The following is a 14,667-nucleotide window of genomic DNA, read 5'->3' as shown; positions in this document are numbered from 1 at the left end:
CCGCCGCCGCACCCCCGCCGCACATGCAGGAGCGCCCTGCTGGGGGCCACATGGCCACCCGGCTGCCTGTGGCTGCTGACAAGTACTACCCTGCCGATCCAAGCGCGCTGCGGGCGCAGCTGGATGCCTGCCTGGCGCGCCCGGCACCCCCCGTGGCGGGCCCGCACCTCCAGCCGGCGCCCGGCACGCGGCGGCAGAGCCTGCGCGGCCTGATTGTGAGCTTCCAGCCTGGCAAGGCATCCAGCTGCCAGCCTGGACGAGGCTGGGATCGCTTTGGGCACCCTGACCGCCCTTTCATTGCATTGGATCCCAGAATAGCTAGCGGTACCACCTGCAGGTGCCACACGGCTCGCTGCAAGACAGCGGCATGGTGGCGGCCGCCGCCTACTCCCTTCTGGCTGCCGGGCTGAGCTCCCTGCAGAGCGTGCCACATCAGGCCCCTGGTGCATCCCCCTCCTCCTCCTCCCCCTCCCCTGCTGCCGATTCCCTCGGCCCCCACACTCCTGTGCTCATCCTGGGGACCAACCACTTCACAGCCCTGCCGCCGGCCTGCCTGTCGAGTGCGGCGGCCTGGCGCACGCCGCTGGGCGCCGCGCCGCTGGAGCCGGAGCTGTGCCGACAGCTGGCGGCAGCCGGCCTGCCGCTCGACGACGCGCCACACAAGTGAGCGGGCCGCTGCGGGTGCACGCCGCAACAGCGGCGGCGGCTAGGGCTTGGCGGGCAGCGCCAGGCATGCCAGCCTGCACGCCGCGTCGCCCTGCGTGCTGCTCCGCCGTGCGCGTCGGCCACCACGGCTGCCGCCTGTAGAGCCGCCGCCGCCGCCGCTTGCAGAGCGCCCCCCCCACAGCTGGGCGCCCGAGTGGCCTGAATCATTCCATGGAGCGTAGCGTGGGGCGCCGGCCTCAGCTGCCCCTGCGACGCGCCGTGCCATATGCCATCTCCGCCTGCCGCAGTTTGGAGCACTCGATCGAAAACCAGCTGCCTTTCCTGCAGCACGTGCTGGGCAGCCCGGGGCCCAGCCCCGGGGCGCGCCCCTTTGCCATCGCGCCCGTGTGCGTGGGCTGGCTGGGCAGCGAGGCAGCGGCGGGCCGGCTGGCGCGGCAGCTGGCGGCGGCGGTGGCCCGGTACGAGCAGCGGCGGCAGCGGCAGGTGCTGCTCATCGCCACCTCAGACTTTACCCACGGGGTGAGCGTGCCAGGTCAGCGGCGGTTGAGAGGTGGCATGCAGTGAGCCTGCCAGGTCAGCGGCGGTCGAGAGGTGGCATGCGGGGCGGGCTGGCGCGGCAGCAGAGGGGCGAGGTGGGGCTGGCAGCAGCGGGGAGGCGGGCAGGCACACCCCTCCTGCACCACGTGCGGCCCCCTACACCCCGTGCTGAGCCCTGCTTGCCGGGCGGGCCTTGCTCGCCAAAGCAGCTGTCCCGCTTTCCTCTCTGACCTCTGTTCCCTGCCGCCTGCAGGGCCCCAGCTACGGCGAGGCCCCCGCGGCACCCTGGATGAGCCTGCGGGAGCACTGCGTGTGGCGCGACTCCCCGCTGCTGCACGCCATCTGCGGCGGCAGCCCCCGCGGCTTCCTGCAGGCCTGCGATTTGGTGGGAGCCTCGCTGTGCGGGCGGTGGCCTGTGGCAGTGTTCATGCAGGTGGCACAGGTGGGTAGGGCAGAGGCAAGAGGTGTCTGTGTGTGGCCGTGTGGGCGGGTGGCGCGGCAGCTGGGGGGTGGCAGCAAGGGAGGCGGAGGATGGCAACCCGAACGGCCCCGGCACGCTGCCGACCTTCAACCTTCACGGGCTGCAGCCTGTGCAGCTTGTGCTGCCGCTCATGCTGCACTGCGCTGGGCTGCTGCTGGTGCTGCTGCTGTGCTGTGCTGGCGGCGCGGCTGACGGCCCCTCCCCCGCGAGCAGGACCTGGGCTGGTCTCTGGAGCTGCTGGCCTATGCGCCCAGCGATCTGTACGTGAGCACCGGCGACATCAACGGCTTCGCCGCCTTTTCTGCCTGGGAGTAACTGAGCCTGGAGGCGGCTGGAGCGAGCCGGAGCCGGAGCTCCGAGGCTTCTCTGAGCTCAGCCTCTTCTATTCTCCCTTGCCTGATGTGGGCTGCGGGGTGCCAGCTTGGCGGACAGACTCGATATGATCACAGGGTGGCCGCCCAACCAACTTCACACATGCATGCGGGGCTTTGGTGCAGCCGTGTAACACAGGGGGGGCAGTGCGGGAGTGCAGTTGGTCACGATGCTGGAGGGTGGGGCAGCCCTGGGCCCACGGGTGCGCTTGGGGCACCTAGGCGCTGCTGTGCTCCGCCGCCGCCGCCGCCGCCGGGAACTCGCACTTGAACACAACTGCGGGGCAGGGGCAGGCAGGCAGGTAACGTTTCAGAAGGTGGGGCAGGAGCGTCAGCCGCTTGCGTGGGATGCGTGCGCAGCCACGGGAGGGCGGGGAGGGCCGGAGGGGCTGCGCGGGGAGCATGGGACCAGACGGGAGCCGGGCAGGCGCCAGGCGGGCGCCCCGGGCCAGGGTGCGAGTGTCCCGCACCCGCGGGCAGCTTGGCCGCCTCCTCCGGGTCGTAGCACTTGGTCTTGACCAGCAGCGCGTCGCACACGGCGCAGGTGGCGGCGTGGGCCAGGCACTCGTCGCCGGGCGTGAGCGCCTGGCAGATGGAGGGTTCCTCTTCTGCACCCGCACCCGCTGCCTCCTCAGCCTCGGCAGCAGCCTCGGCGCCGGGCCGGACGCACGTGAAGACGTCTGCGCGGCGACAGGCAGGCGCAGGCAGCGCAGGAGCCGTGGGTTGAGAGGTCGGCAGCGGGCGCCTCGCGTGGCGGGCAGCCACCTGCCGCCGCCTCCGCCATGCATTGCGTGCATCAGGGTGCGCCCCCCGGCTTGCCACTCACATCGTGACAGCTCTGCGGCGGCCTTGGGCTCGAAGCAGAGCTCCAGGCCGTCCATCCTGGTGCACAGCGCGCAGCGGGGAAGGGTCTTGCACTGCTCCGCGCTGTATGACTCGCACACGTACTCCAGATCGCCCTGCAACGAGGTCTTGTCGGCAGCCGCCGCAGCGGTGGCCGCCGCCAGCAGCAAGCACGCCAGGGCGAGTCTCATGGCGGTCAAGGGTGACAGACGCGCTTCAGCAGATGTCCTGATGCACAATTGATCGGCGATGGCTGCTGGGAGGGCTTGAGGTTCAGCCCTAGGAGCACAGCACGGCTCAGCATACACACGTGATTGAAGGTGTGGGGCGCTGCTTTCAGCTGCTGATATCACCATCTTGGAGCTAGGGGTCTGTTGACTCTCTCTTGCTCAATGCTGATCACTGTGGCCTGGGTGGATGTACCCGACATGCCACCACCGACCCGCTCTCCTGACCTTCCTTCCTCACTTGCCCTTGGCCCACGGTGCTGATCAGCTGCGGCCACCCCATGTTGGATGACTGCAATTTGAGGTGCAGGATCACCCCGGCAGGCTGCCACTCACAGAAAGTGGGCTGCTCAGCAACTGCGACAGCAGAGCCCACTGGCGTGTCACGACGACGGCCAGCGGCGGCAACACTCTCCCGCTCCGCGCTGTCTTTGCACCCAGCAGCCCTCTCCGATCACATCCCACCAAGAGCTGCCCCCTTAGAATGTGGAGCAGCAGCTTTCGCTGGAGGTGCAATCATCGGTTGTCATGACAAGCAGCAGCAGCAGCAGGGGGTGAGTAGGCCGGCAGAGCACGCTTCTGATCACATCCTCAGGCCGTCCCAAGCCCCAGGAGAGGACAGCTGGAGGAGCGAGCATGACCTCACCACCGACCGTTGCCAACAACCTGAGTGACTGCCTGGGCGCCCTCTCGTCCGGCGTGCTCGCACATCGTATGCTGACTGCAACAGTTGCCTGGCCAGGGCGGCCCCCCAGAGCTTTGCAGAGAGGCCGCCCGGGCGTGCCCAACCGCCGCCCAACTGCCGGGCCTCAGCTTGTGACTGCCTCGTGCCTGTGCCGGCCTTGGTGCCTGTTGCGGCCTGTCGCACCGATGCGCCTGTCTGACGGGTTTTCGCAGGCGCACAGGTCCGCCAGGGTCAGCTGCAGTACGGTGCCTCTGCCCGACCGTCCTTCGCGGCGCTGATTTAAAGAGCTGCGCTCCTGATCCAGCCACCATTTCATTTCCTGTTGTTTGCCTCCCAGCCGCCGCCCTCCACCCCTGCACATCCCTCGCCCACCAATCATCAGCCCCAAGCATCAGCACCATGCCCCGCCTTCCCGTCAAACTCGCAGCCCTCATCGGCCTCCTGGCCCTCTTCTGCGGCGCTGCAGTGGCAGACGATGATGTTCACAGGGGCGATGGCACGGCATACAGCGGTGGGTGGCGCCGCCGGCGCAGATGGGCCACGGATGGCGCGCATCCACTGACTGATGGCGACATCTGTCGACTGTCTGGCCTTGAGCAGCCTCCGCCTGCCGGCCCTGCTGCCACAGCCTGATCCAGCCGGCGCCAGGCTCGCAGCCCACGTTGCTGCAAGTTGGATCCACTACGCCCCGCCCACGGTTGACTGCCTGACCACGGCATGCTCGCCGCCGCACCCCGTCCCGCTCCGCAGGCAAGGGCGAGAAGGACAAGACCGGCAAGAACAGCTGCCAGTTCGAGGAGCTGGACGAGACGTGGGAGAAATATTACGCCGCCCTGCCCAGCCAGGTGTTTGACAGGGAGGGCGACTGCGGCAGGTGCATCCTCGTGCGCGGGCTCAACGAAGAGGCCAGCGGCAAGTGGGTCAAGGTGAGGAGGCGGGCAAGCACAGCCCAGGCGCCGCGCGGCCGGCCTGGCAGCTGGCCTGCAGCCCAGCTGCGCATCGCGGGGATGCAGGGCCAGGCCTGAGCTGCCGCCAGCCAGCCAGCCAGCCGAGCCCGCCGAGCCTGCAACCGCCACCCCACTCCCTGCCAACCCGCCCCGCCCCGCACCCGCTCTGCCACCCCCGCCCCACCGCAGGCGATGGTTGTGGACGAGTGTGCCTCGTGCGGCGGCAACTCTGACGTCGACCTTTCCATTGACGCCCTCAACGATGCCACCGGCTTCAGCTGGGACCGCAAGCCCATTGAGTGGTGAGGGCGCAGCAAGGGGCCGCACGGGGAGCGCCAGCTGTCGCCACCTGGCTTCGGCTGTGCATTCGCACCTGCTAGTTATTCTTACAATATACCAAACCTACCAAACCTGTACCCCCCGTCTTACCTTGCCTGCCACCGCTCTCTCCCCTGCCGCAGGAAGTGGACGAGCTGCGACGACGGCGACGACAAGAAGCGGCGCAAGGACCGCCGCCTGTTGTGGGCCTGAGCTGGCCGCTGCTGCCACGCGTCCCTTCTCCGCGTCGGGCAGCCAGTTTTTTCTGTGCAATCCACACCCCCGTCCCCTGTCTCTCCCTCCACACTTTGATGCCTGAATCCACTGACTGACCTGACTCTCCCTCTCGACCGTGACTGCCGTGCCCTTTGATTTGACCACCCAACCAGCCCCTCTCCCTTCGCCCCCTCCTTTCATCGATTTGTCCATGCATGCATCCCTTCCTCTGCCGGGGCAGCCCAGCCTGTTCTGCAATCCCTTGCTCCTCGCCCCAATACTGCCAACTGTCATTTATTTGTCAGCAGGCCACCCCGCCTGCCCTCTGCTCCTGTGCGCTGTTCTTGACGTGACCGCATTGCGTGCAGCATCGAAAGGCCGCCTGCGCACAACAACCTATCGCATGCCTATTGCACACCAATGAATGGCAACAGGCTCCTTGTAAGCAACTCTGGCTGTCACCGACTGGCATGTACGCAGGCGCGGCTGCCAGCACGCCGCCCACCACCCCAGCACCTGCCGCCGCTACAACGCAGTTCTTTACAAACAATGGCAGGCAGCGCAGCAGCCGCCGGCTCAAACAATGCAGGATAACAACGACGGTCGTCCCGCCGGGTAGGAGGCTGGGGAATCGTAGCAGGAGCAGGCAGGGGTGAAGACAGCGCCGGCAACTGGCGCGGGGGAGGTCACCAAAACTGTTGAGTCACCACGCCCCTTGCCATTGTCCAGGTGGCAAGGAACGAACAATGGTGGGGGGTGGTGTGCGTGCGTGTGGGGGTGCCTCGGCGCCCGCAGGCATGCGCTGCCGGGCAGCAGCAGCGGGGCGAGGACGCAGGGGAGGACGTCTTGTCTTTGTGGGGGGCCGTACAGGGCGGCTTGGTTGCTGGAGAGCACCGGCAGGGTGCTGCCAAGCCAGTAGGCAAACATGCGGCAGCGCTCGTGCGCGCGTCGCGGCAGGTTGTGAGGGAAAAGCAACAGTCCGCGTGGGGTGGGGGGTGCTGCAAGAGGATCGTATGAGGAGGGGCGGGGAGGTAGGTCAGGGCGGCTTTCACGGGACAGATTGCGGGGGATGAATGACCGAGGGGAAACAAGAGAGGTGCGGGGCAAGGGAGGAAGGCGTGTAGGCAAGGTGGGGCGGGTCTGGCTGTCGCTATGTGGACACTAGAAGGTAGGTACAAAAGAGGTGGGGGAAGAAGGCTCTCAATCTGCGGCTCAATCTCAAGCTACTGTTTGGAAAGGGCGGCGCGGCGGGGCCGGCATGCTGGGCCGGCCCCTGCCGCCGCGCCGCGGGAACTGCGCTGCGCCATGCCGAGGCCTACGGGCGTGTGCCTGGCGCGCGCGGCTGGCGGGCCCCTGCCTGGCAGGAAGGCCCCGGCCCCGGCTGGCCGGCGGGGCTGCTCAGCTGACCATGGCGCGGATCAGCTCCGCCACCTGGCCCATGGCGGCCCGCACGCAGTCATTGGGCAGCAGCAGGCGGTGCGACAGCTGCTTGCCGGTGATGGGGGACACCTCCTTGTTCTGCCTGCACGTATCAGGCGGTGGCCACACAGGCGGGGGCAGGGGTTTCAGAAGCACAGCCGGCAGGGCCGGCAGCGGGGGCGTGGGCGCACGCAGCGGGCGCCCAACCCCGCCCGGCGGCGCAGCTTGGAGGCCGAGGCGCAGCGCAGAGGGGTGGAGGTGTGGCGTGCCTGTACAGCCAGTCTGTGATCACTTCCTTCTCATAAGTGATGCCGTCAGCTGCCACAACTGCAGCAGGGCAGGCAGGTGGGCAGGGCGAGTGTTGGTGTGTTGGTGTGTGGTGTGGTACGCGCGCGTGTGCTTGGGAGGAGGCGCTTTGGGAGCAGGCGGGCGGTTGGGGCGGCAGGCGCGCAGCCGCATGCGGCGGCTGGCTCAGCGGCGGGCAGCGCCAGCACCGAATGCTCCGGGCCTACAGCTGGCAGCGCAAGCCAGCAAACCCGCCACTGTGGGGTGCGGCGCTGGCAGGGCGCACCTGGATGGGTGAAGGGGCGGCCTGTCAGGGGGCACATGAATGCGGGCACAAGCGACAGGTCCACGCCGCCGGCGGCAGCCGCCATGCGCTGCATGAAGGCTGCCTGGGCGGGCGGGGTGGCGTGCTGCGGCGCCGGGGGAGCCCCGCCGCCTGCCGCCGCAGGCATGGCAGGCTGGTAGGCTGCGTGGCGCGGTGGCGGCGGCGGCGCCCTGCCAAAGCCAGGCGGCGGCAGGGGCATCACTGCATTGGGTGCCGGCACGCCCAAGGCCGGAGCAGAGTGGGCTGGCACGGGCACCGGGATGGGGGCTGGCGCGGCCTGCGCAGCCGCCGGGTGGGGCGCTGGGCGGGCAGGCGCGGCGGGCGGCGCCGCCACGTGCATCACTTCCAGCGGGCACAGCGTGGCGGGCGCGGGAGGCGAGGCGGCTGCATCCACAAACACGACCGTCGGCACCAGGATGGGCTTGGAAGCCGCTGCGGCGGGCTTGGCGGCGGCGACAACTACCGGCTCCGCCGCAGCCTCCTGCCGCCGCTCCTCCACCTCCGCCTCCTCCTGCTGCTCAGCAGCCTCCTCCTGCTCCGGCTGCTGCGCCTGCTGCTGCCCCTCCTCAAACTCCTCCTCCTCGTCCATGTCGGCCCAGCTGCCAGCCTTCTCCAGCGGGGCATCCGGCGCCGGTGCCGGCGCGGCAGCCGCCTCGCCCCGCGCGGGCGCAGGCGCCCGCGCCGCCATCGCCCGCTTGGCGGGGCTGCCGGCGCAGCTGGGCGGCGCGCTGGGTGGCGCGGCGTGCGCGCCGTGTCCGGCGTCGCCATCCTCGGACTCGGCGCCCACGCTGTGCACGCTGCCCGCACGGCTGGCGCCGCTGCTGCTGGGCGCCCGCTGCAGCCCCGGCTCGCCGATGCAGACGGTGGTGGGGGCGGAGGAGGTGGTGGAGCTGCCCTCCCATTCCTGGCTCATGCGCTGCACGGGAGAGGAGCGGGGAGCGGGGAGCAGGGAGCGGCAGGCCAGGTGGGATGCAGGGCAGAGCAGGCGGCAGGCGTGGCGCTGGAGCAGGTCCGGCACACTTGGCAGCAGCGTGGGGGCAGGCAGGGTCAGGCGGGGCAGCAGCTCCCCACCTTGCTGAGCCCGGCCGCCGGCTCCTCGCTGCCCGTCTGGCTGGCCTGGCGGCTGTGCTGCGGCGCGGCGGGCGCCGCAGGCGCGGCCGCGGCCGCGCCGGCCCCGCCGGCCCCGCGCCCCAGTGCCGGGAACTGCTCCGAGTCCTCCAGCTGCGGCGGCGGCGCGCCGGGCGGCGGCGCGCCCTGCGCCGCCGCGCCCGCGCCCTGCGCCGCCGCGGCAGCCGCCGACAGCCTGCGCTGCAGCTCGTCCGTGTGCCGCTGCGCGTTGCGGCTCCGCTGCAGCGCATACTCCTGAGGGTAGGCCGCGGCCATGAGCGGCGGGCAGGAATCCTCCTGCCCCTCAGCCTCCGCCTCGCTTGTGTACCCGCTGAGGCCCCCGTTGGCGCCGCTGCAGCTGCGGCCCGCCGCCTGGCCGCCGACGTAGTGGTGGCGTGCGCGGTAGGACGACTGGCTGCATGCAGGGTCGCGGCAGCAAGTGCAGGGCAGGGGGTGGGCGGGGTTCCTTGAAATGGGTACGGGATGAGGGCGGCGAGGATGCGACAGGGCAGCGAGGCGATGGACCGAGGCAGAGGGGAGAGGGCGAGGGGAGCGCGGCGGGCGCCCAGAGATTGGCACACAAGGCCACAGCGCAGCGCAGGCGGGCAGGCGCCGCATGCGAGCCAGGCGGGCTGGGCGCGCACCCGGCGGTGTAGCGCCTGATCTCCGCCTCGCCGTGGGCAAAGTTGCAGGTGGCGCCGTGCCTGCGGGGCAGGGCAGGGCAGGCCAGGCAGGACGCGGGTGGGTGCTGGCCAGGCTGGGAGAGGCAGGCAGCGGGCGCAGCGGTAGGGCAGCAGCGGGGGAGCAGCAGGGAGCGGGCGGGGCGCGTGCAGGAGTGCCGAGCACCAAACCACCCGCAGCCAGAGCACGTGCCGGCTCCCCTGCCGGCTGCTGGGCCCTGCCCAGTCCACCCCGCCCTGCCTGCCTGCCTGGGCAGTTCCCGTAACAGCCCGCCCATGCGCCCGCCCATGCACCCACACATGCACCCTCACTTGCCCCCACCTGCAGTCCCCGAAGCGCTCCCAGTGGGCGCAGATTGCGGTCTTGTACTTGGAGGGGTGGCAGTAGCCGCGGCTGCCGCCGCTGTCCCAGTCCCGCTTCCCCTGGAGCCGGGCCGGGGTGTAGGTGAAGGTGGCTGAGGAGGCAAAGGCGGCGGGGCGGGGCACCCCTGCGGAGGAGGGTGCAAACTCCTGCGAGCGGCCGGGGGTGGCCACAGCCTCGCCCTCCTGCAGCAGGGGGTGCGTGGAGGGTGGGAGGAGGGCAGGGTCGGCTCGAGAGCGGGCCCGGGAAGACGTGGGATGGAGCGGCCGTGGACAGGGGAATGAAGGGGGCTGCCCGCCAACCCGCCCGCACCCCGTAGCGCCCACGCTCGCCCCTCCCGCTGCCCTCACCCGGATGCCTCACCTTGGGCCGCTCCGCCTCCCGGGTGGCGCGCAGCACGCGCACCTCCTCCACGCTGTGCGCAAACATGCAGCGGTCGCCGTAGCGGCACGGCCGCGGGTTGTCGCACATGACGGCCATCTTCTGCAGAAGACAGGCGCAGGGAGCGGGGAGCAGGCAGGCAGGGGAGCAGGAGGGCGCGAGAGGTGGGCGGGCGGGGAATGGGAGGCTTGAGGAGAGACTCCTATGGTTTGTGGGTGCTGCGCCGGGCGGGTTGACCGCCGGAGGCGAGACCGCCGGGCGGGTTGGCCCCCGCCGGCAGCCCCTGTTTTGCTGGCATACACTGCGCCGGTGCGCGCAGGCGCCCTCTGGCAGCCTCCCAGAGCCCCGGCAGCAGCGCAGCGCAGGCGGGGGCCTCGCAGGGGGCCTCGCAGCGGCTGGGAGATGGCTGGTCAGATTGGCGGCGGCGGCGGCAGGGCAGCAGGGTCTTGCGGGCCCGCCGGCGGCGGCATCTCACCAGCGAGCTGCGCAGGAGCAGGCGCTGCCGCTCCAGGGCAGTCAGCCCAGGGGCCTGCACGAAATGTCCATCAGGAGCGTGGGTGTTCAGCCCCAGAACGGCCTCCCGCAGGGCCGGCGGGCATCGAGAAGCCTACCTGCTGAGAGGAACTCGCCATCTTTGCGGGTGCCTGGCCCCGCCCGAGCCTGCAGGTTGGTGCAAGGTCTTGGCAGGGAACGATCGTTGTGGTATGCCGCTGGCGCTGGCCTCTGGCCTCCTGCTACTCACAACCGGCAATGGTAGCAAAGCGGCAGGGGTGCGATGCGCAATGAGCGATGCTGAGCGGGTTGGGCTCACCTGGCACCCGGCTACGGAGAACAGACCGGTCGAGAGGATCCCCTGGCGTGGCGTGTTCCGTCGTGTTCCCGGCCCAATACGGCGCCTGTTATCCATCTGCACACTTTGAGCCGACTCTGGCTTGTGGGCCCAGAGCCCTAGCTCCGCGGCTGCTGGCTTCCAGGTGCAGTGTTCGTGCCGGCATGCATTCAAGACCAAGCCGCGAGGGAGTGCAGAAGCGCAAGAACGGGGCGGCAGCGGCGGCGCCGTGGCCCCGAGGCCCCACCAGCCCTCCCGCCTCGCGGCCTTGCACCGTCCATGCCGCCTGTCCCTGCTGCTGCTGTCGCTGGCCTGTCTCAATGAAGCTTCCTGGCCCGCCTGGGCGTAGGCGTGTTATATGTCTATGCGCGATGCTGTATCGCACTGCACACTGAGTCGGCACTCAGTCGGGGTTGTCATCGAGCAGCAGAGCGCAAGCGCTGCTGGCCGCGCGCTGCGCACACCCTTAAGGGGAAGCGCTGCGCATTGCCGATTCCCACATACAGCACGCCATATTGTACTGCATGAAATCCTTGACTGCATTGCGACATCATCAGTACCGCGAATGGATGAGGGCTCTGAGGCAGCACGCTGTGCCGCATGGTGCCCGCTGGGCAGGCCGCCAGGCAGGCGTGCTTTGAAAGCCTACCTGCCTCTAACCGCCGTGCTGGCCTGTAAAGCCAATGTCATCTGCTGTGCTGCGCTTGACACTAGCGGCTGCCCCCACACACAACAAGCCAGCCGGAGCTTCTGGCCGGGCGGGCTGGAGGGGGCTCCTGGGCATCATCCGCACGCTGTGATTGAGCTAAAGGCGACAGCAGCGCCGCCTGCAGCCACCTGGCCCACATGATGCGCGTCGTGCTCCTCTGCTTGCTGGGCTGTGCCCTGGGCCCCGCGCTAGCACTAGACAACGGACTGAATGCCAAGCCGGCACTGGGATTCAATACGTGAGGATGCGCCACCGCCGCCGGTGCCGCCCACGCTCCCACTGCTGGCGCCCTGCCTGAGCTGCCTCCTCACCCTGCTGGCTCCCCGCAGCTGGAATGCCTTCTACCGTGAGATTCACGAGGACCTGGTGAAGGAACACGCAGACCTGATGGTGTCGCTGGGGCTGCGGGACGCCGGGCAAGTGCCGCCGCCTGGCCGTCCGCCTCTTGGCTGGCGCCCGCAGCGGTTGGGGATTGCCCGCTGGTAGCGCGCCCTGCCGCTGGGCTGCCTGTGCTCACGTGGCCCTCCCCTACCACCGTCAGGATGCCTCCGCTCCCAAGGCCCAGCACCCGAACTGCCGCCCTTCCCCGGCTCTTTCACCAACATGCACCCTTGCACCACATGGCACCACATGGCCGCTCTGGTCGCCCTGGCGGTTGCTGCGGTACCTATGTGCTGCAGGTTTCAGTACCTGGTGCTGGACGACTGCTGGTCGGAGCGGTCCCGCGAGGAGGGCGAGCGGCTGCAGGCCAGCAAAGAGAAGTTCCCGTCGGGCATGAAGGTGCGCAGGCCGGGGCTGCCGCGCCCCGATGCCGCTCGTCGTGCCACCCGCAGCTGTTCCCGCCCTCTGCCCCTGCCGACGCCTGCACCCACCTCACGCCGCCCTGCCGCCCACCCTTGCGGTACCAATACCATTTAAACGGTACCGCACCCTGTACCACAGGCCATGGGCGACTACATCCATGCCAAGGGCCTTAAGTATGGCATCTACTCTGACGCCGGCACCCTCACCTGCGCCAAGTACCCGGGCAGCCTGGACCACGAGGAGCTCGACGCCCAGACCTTTGCGGGCTGGGGTGAGGGAGGCCCGCCCGGCGGGGCGCGTGTATAGCGTTGCGGTGGCGGGGGGGGCACTGTCGGGCGTGGGTGGGTCCCATGCTGCTTGGTGTAGCCGTGCTTTGTGCACGTGTGAGCTGCTCTTTTTGCCCTCCTACTCTTTTCTCTTCCTGTCTCTCTCTCTTTCCTCATCCACCACCATCACGCTCTCTCTCACACCTGCCCCCCCCCCACCACCACCCCACCACCACCACCACCACCACCACACACACACACAACCAGGCGTGGACTACCTTAAATACGACAACTGCCACGTGCGGCGGGACCGCTGGGTGATCGACCGCTACGCCGCCATGCGCGATGCGCTCAACGCCACGGGCCGCCCCATAGTCTACTCCCTGTGCGAGTGGGGCGTCATGGAGCCGCACCTGTGGGCGCCGCAGGTGGGTGGGTGGGTGGTAAGGGCCAGGGAACCCGAGGGGAGTGTGTCGGCAGGGGTCGGGTGGTATGCGTGCATGTTTGTGGGGTTGCAAATCACGTGCAGCATGGGCCAGGCTGCGGCACGGCGGTGGCCTGCGGCTCGCTTGGTGTGCCCCATGCTGCGGGCCTGGCTGCCAGCGGGAGAGCTGGGGCAGGCATGCATGCATGTGACAGCCTGCGGCGCTCCGCGCCCGCCTGCCTGCAGGTCGGCAACAGCTGGCGCACAACTGAGGTGCGCGGCACGCGCAGGGCCTGCTGCCGCATGCTGCTGCCAGGCCCACCCCCTCTGCCCCAGCCCGGCCTGCCGCATGCGCCAACCACCTCCCCAGCAAAGCTGTTCGCCCCGATGCCGCTGCGCTGCCTGCCGATGCCGCTCCTGCCCTGGCCTCCCTCACTAAGCCTCTACCCCGTCGCCCACACCGCAAACAGAAACCAGACTTCTACCCCCGCCCCACTTTGCCCCCAACCCACCTGAGCAGGACATCCGCCCCTGGTGGGACAGCATCGTCAAGACACTGGACTATAATGTGGGGCTCAGCCGCTTTGCGGGGCCCCACCTGGGCTGGAACGACCTGGACAGTGAGCAGCCCCCGCCGCGCGGGCACCGCCGTGCATGCACTCGCAGGCGCCCGGTGGCCTCTGCCCTCTGGTTCCCGCTTGTGTCATGCTTGGCAGGTGGCTCATGCATGGTCTGATGCGCAGCTCCGCTGCCCTGCCTGCCTGCCTGCCTGCCTCCTTGCAGTGCTGTACGGTGCGTGGGGTGTCTGGGACGCCCGAGGCGCCAGGCACTGCTGCCTTTCGCACATATGCTTTGCAGCTGACGGACGCATCAGGGCTGAGGCGGGGATCTGCCGCTGCAGCCTCTGTTTCTCCTCGCACTCGCTGCGCCTCCCGGCGCCGCCCTCCCCCCTTCCCGCCACCTCCCCGCCCCTCCTCCGCCCTCCCTGCCGCAGTGGGCAACGACACGGGGCTGAGCCACGCGGAGCAGCGCACCCACTTTGCGCTGTGGGCGCTGCTCAAGTCGCCGCTCATGATTGGCCACGACCTGCGCGACTTCTCCAAGACCTCGCTGGGCATCCTGCTGGCCAAGGTGGGTCCAAGGTTGGCGGCGCGTGCGATGTGCGGGTGGCGCGAGTGCTGGGTGCTTGAGGCCCAGTTTTGGGAGCTGCGATGCATCACCGCGGCGCCGCGCACGTGACGCTAGCTTGGCGCTGGCTGGTCGGGGCGCCAGCGGCCTGACTGGCACCCTTCATTGTGTGTTTGCCGCCCGCCTTTGCGTGTGCAGGAGGTGATTGCCATCAACCAGGACGACCTGGGGGTGGCCGGGGACCTGGTGTGGCGGCAGGGCACCAAGCGGGTGCGTTTCCCGGCCTCGCCGCCTCTCCTGATGGTCAAGCGTTGTCCCCCTGCCATGCGCACGCCCCACCCTTGCCTAGGCCCGCCCCGCCCCGCTCCCCGCAGGTGTACGCGGGCCCGCTGGCGGGCGGCGGCCGTGCCGTGGTACTGGCCAACTTCCAGACCACTTACTCGCAGTACCCCGCCACCAACATCACCGTGTTCTGGACCCAAGTGGGCCTGCAGCCCGGCCAGCGGGTTGCGGTGCGAGATCTGTATGCAGGTGGGCGGCTGGGTGGGCGACATAGATGGGGGGATGGTGTGAGACAGTGTGTGTGCGACTGGTGGGGTGTGCGACTGGTGGGGCATGGGTGGGAGGGGCTGTTGGCTGCCGAGCCACCCCCCACACA

General features: G+C 69.6%; 3 protein-coding genes across 3 annotated transcripts in view; 2 read left to right on the top strand and 1 right to left on the bottom strand.

The window, feature by feature from the left end:
* Nucleotides 1-50: 50 nt before the first annotated feature.
* CHLNCDRAFT_135146 (hypothetical protein) lies at nt 51-1,999 on the top strand (the record flags this gene model as incomplete). The annotated part of the gene is made up of 5 exons (XM_005846659.1): nt 51-215; nt 338-663; nt 954-1,185; nt 1,457-1,645; nt 1,898-1,999. 5 exons carry the CDS (start codon nt 51-53, stop codon nt 1,997-1,999), a joined length of 1,014 nt encoding a protein of 337 aa, XP_005846721.1.
* Nucleotides 2,000-6,689: 4,690 nt separating this feature from the next.
* Nucleotides 6,690-10,584, bottom strand: CHLNCDRAFT_58138 (hypothetical protein; the record flags this gene model as incomplete). The annotated part of the gene is made up of 9 exons (XM_005846520.1): nt 10,461-10,584; nt 10,325-10,378; nt 9,832-9,951; nt 9,430-9,653; nt 9,072-9,131; nt 8,392-8,842; nt 7,282-8,236; nt 6,986-7,037; nt 6,690-6,813 (listed from the first exon to the last, which is right to left on the bottom strand). The coding sequence occupies exons 1-9, from the start codon at nt 10,479-10,481 to the stop codon at nt 6,690-6,692; spliced, it is 2,061 nt and encodes a 686-aa protein (XP_005846582.1). The 5' UTR covers nt 10,482-10,584.
* A 943-nt stretch (nt 10,585-11,527) lies between these two features.
* Nucleotides 11,528-14,667, top strand: part of CHLNCDRAFT_35902 (hypothetical protein) — a gene marked incomplete at its 5' end in the record, with an annotated part of 3,584 nt that continues 444 nt past the window's right edge. The window contains 10 exons of the mRNA XM_005846658.1: nt 11,528-11,625; nt 11,717-11,807; nt 12,075-12,167; nt 12,330-12,462; nt 12,725-12,885; nt 13,128-13,154; nt 13,402-13,501; nt 13,876-14,012; nt 14,208-14,279; nt 14,384-14,540. Coding sequence (XP_005846720.1) covers nt 11,528-11,625; nt 11,717-11,807; nt 12,075-12,167; nt 12,330-12,462; nt 12,725-12,885; nt 13,128-13,154; nt 13,402-13,501; nt 13,876-14,012; nt 14,208-14,279; nt 14,384-14,540 — 1,069 coding nt within the window. The remainder of the gene's footprint in view (nt 11,626-11,716; nt 11,808-12,074; nt 12,168-12,329; nt 12,463-12,724; nt 12,886-13,127; nt 13,155-13,401; nt 13,502-13,875; nt 14,013-14,207; nt 14,280-14,383; nt 14,541-14,667) is intronic.

Source organism: Chlorella variabilis (assembly GCF_000147415.1).
Source record: "Chlorella variabilis unplaced genomic scaffold CHLNCscaffold_13, whole genome shotgun sequence".
Lineage (NCBI taxonomy): Eukaryota > Viridiplantae > Chlorophyta > Trebouxiophyceae > Chlorellales > Chlorellaceae > Chlorella > Chlorella variabilis.
This window is presented reverse-complemented; position numbering and strand designations above follow the sequence as displayed.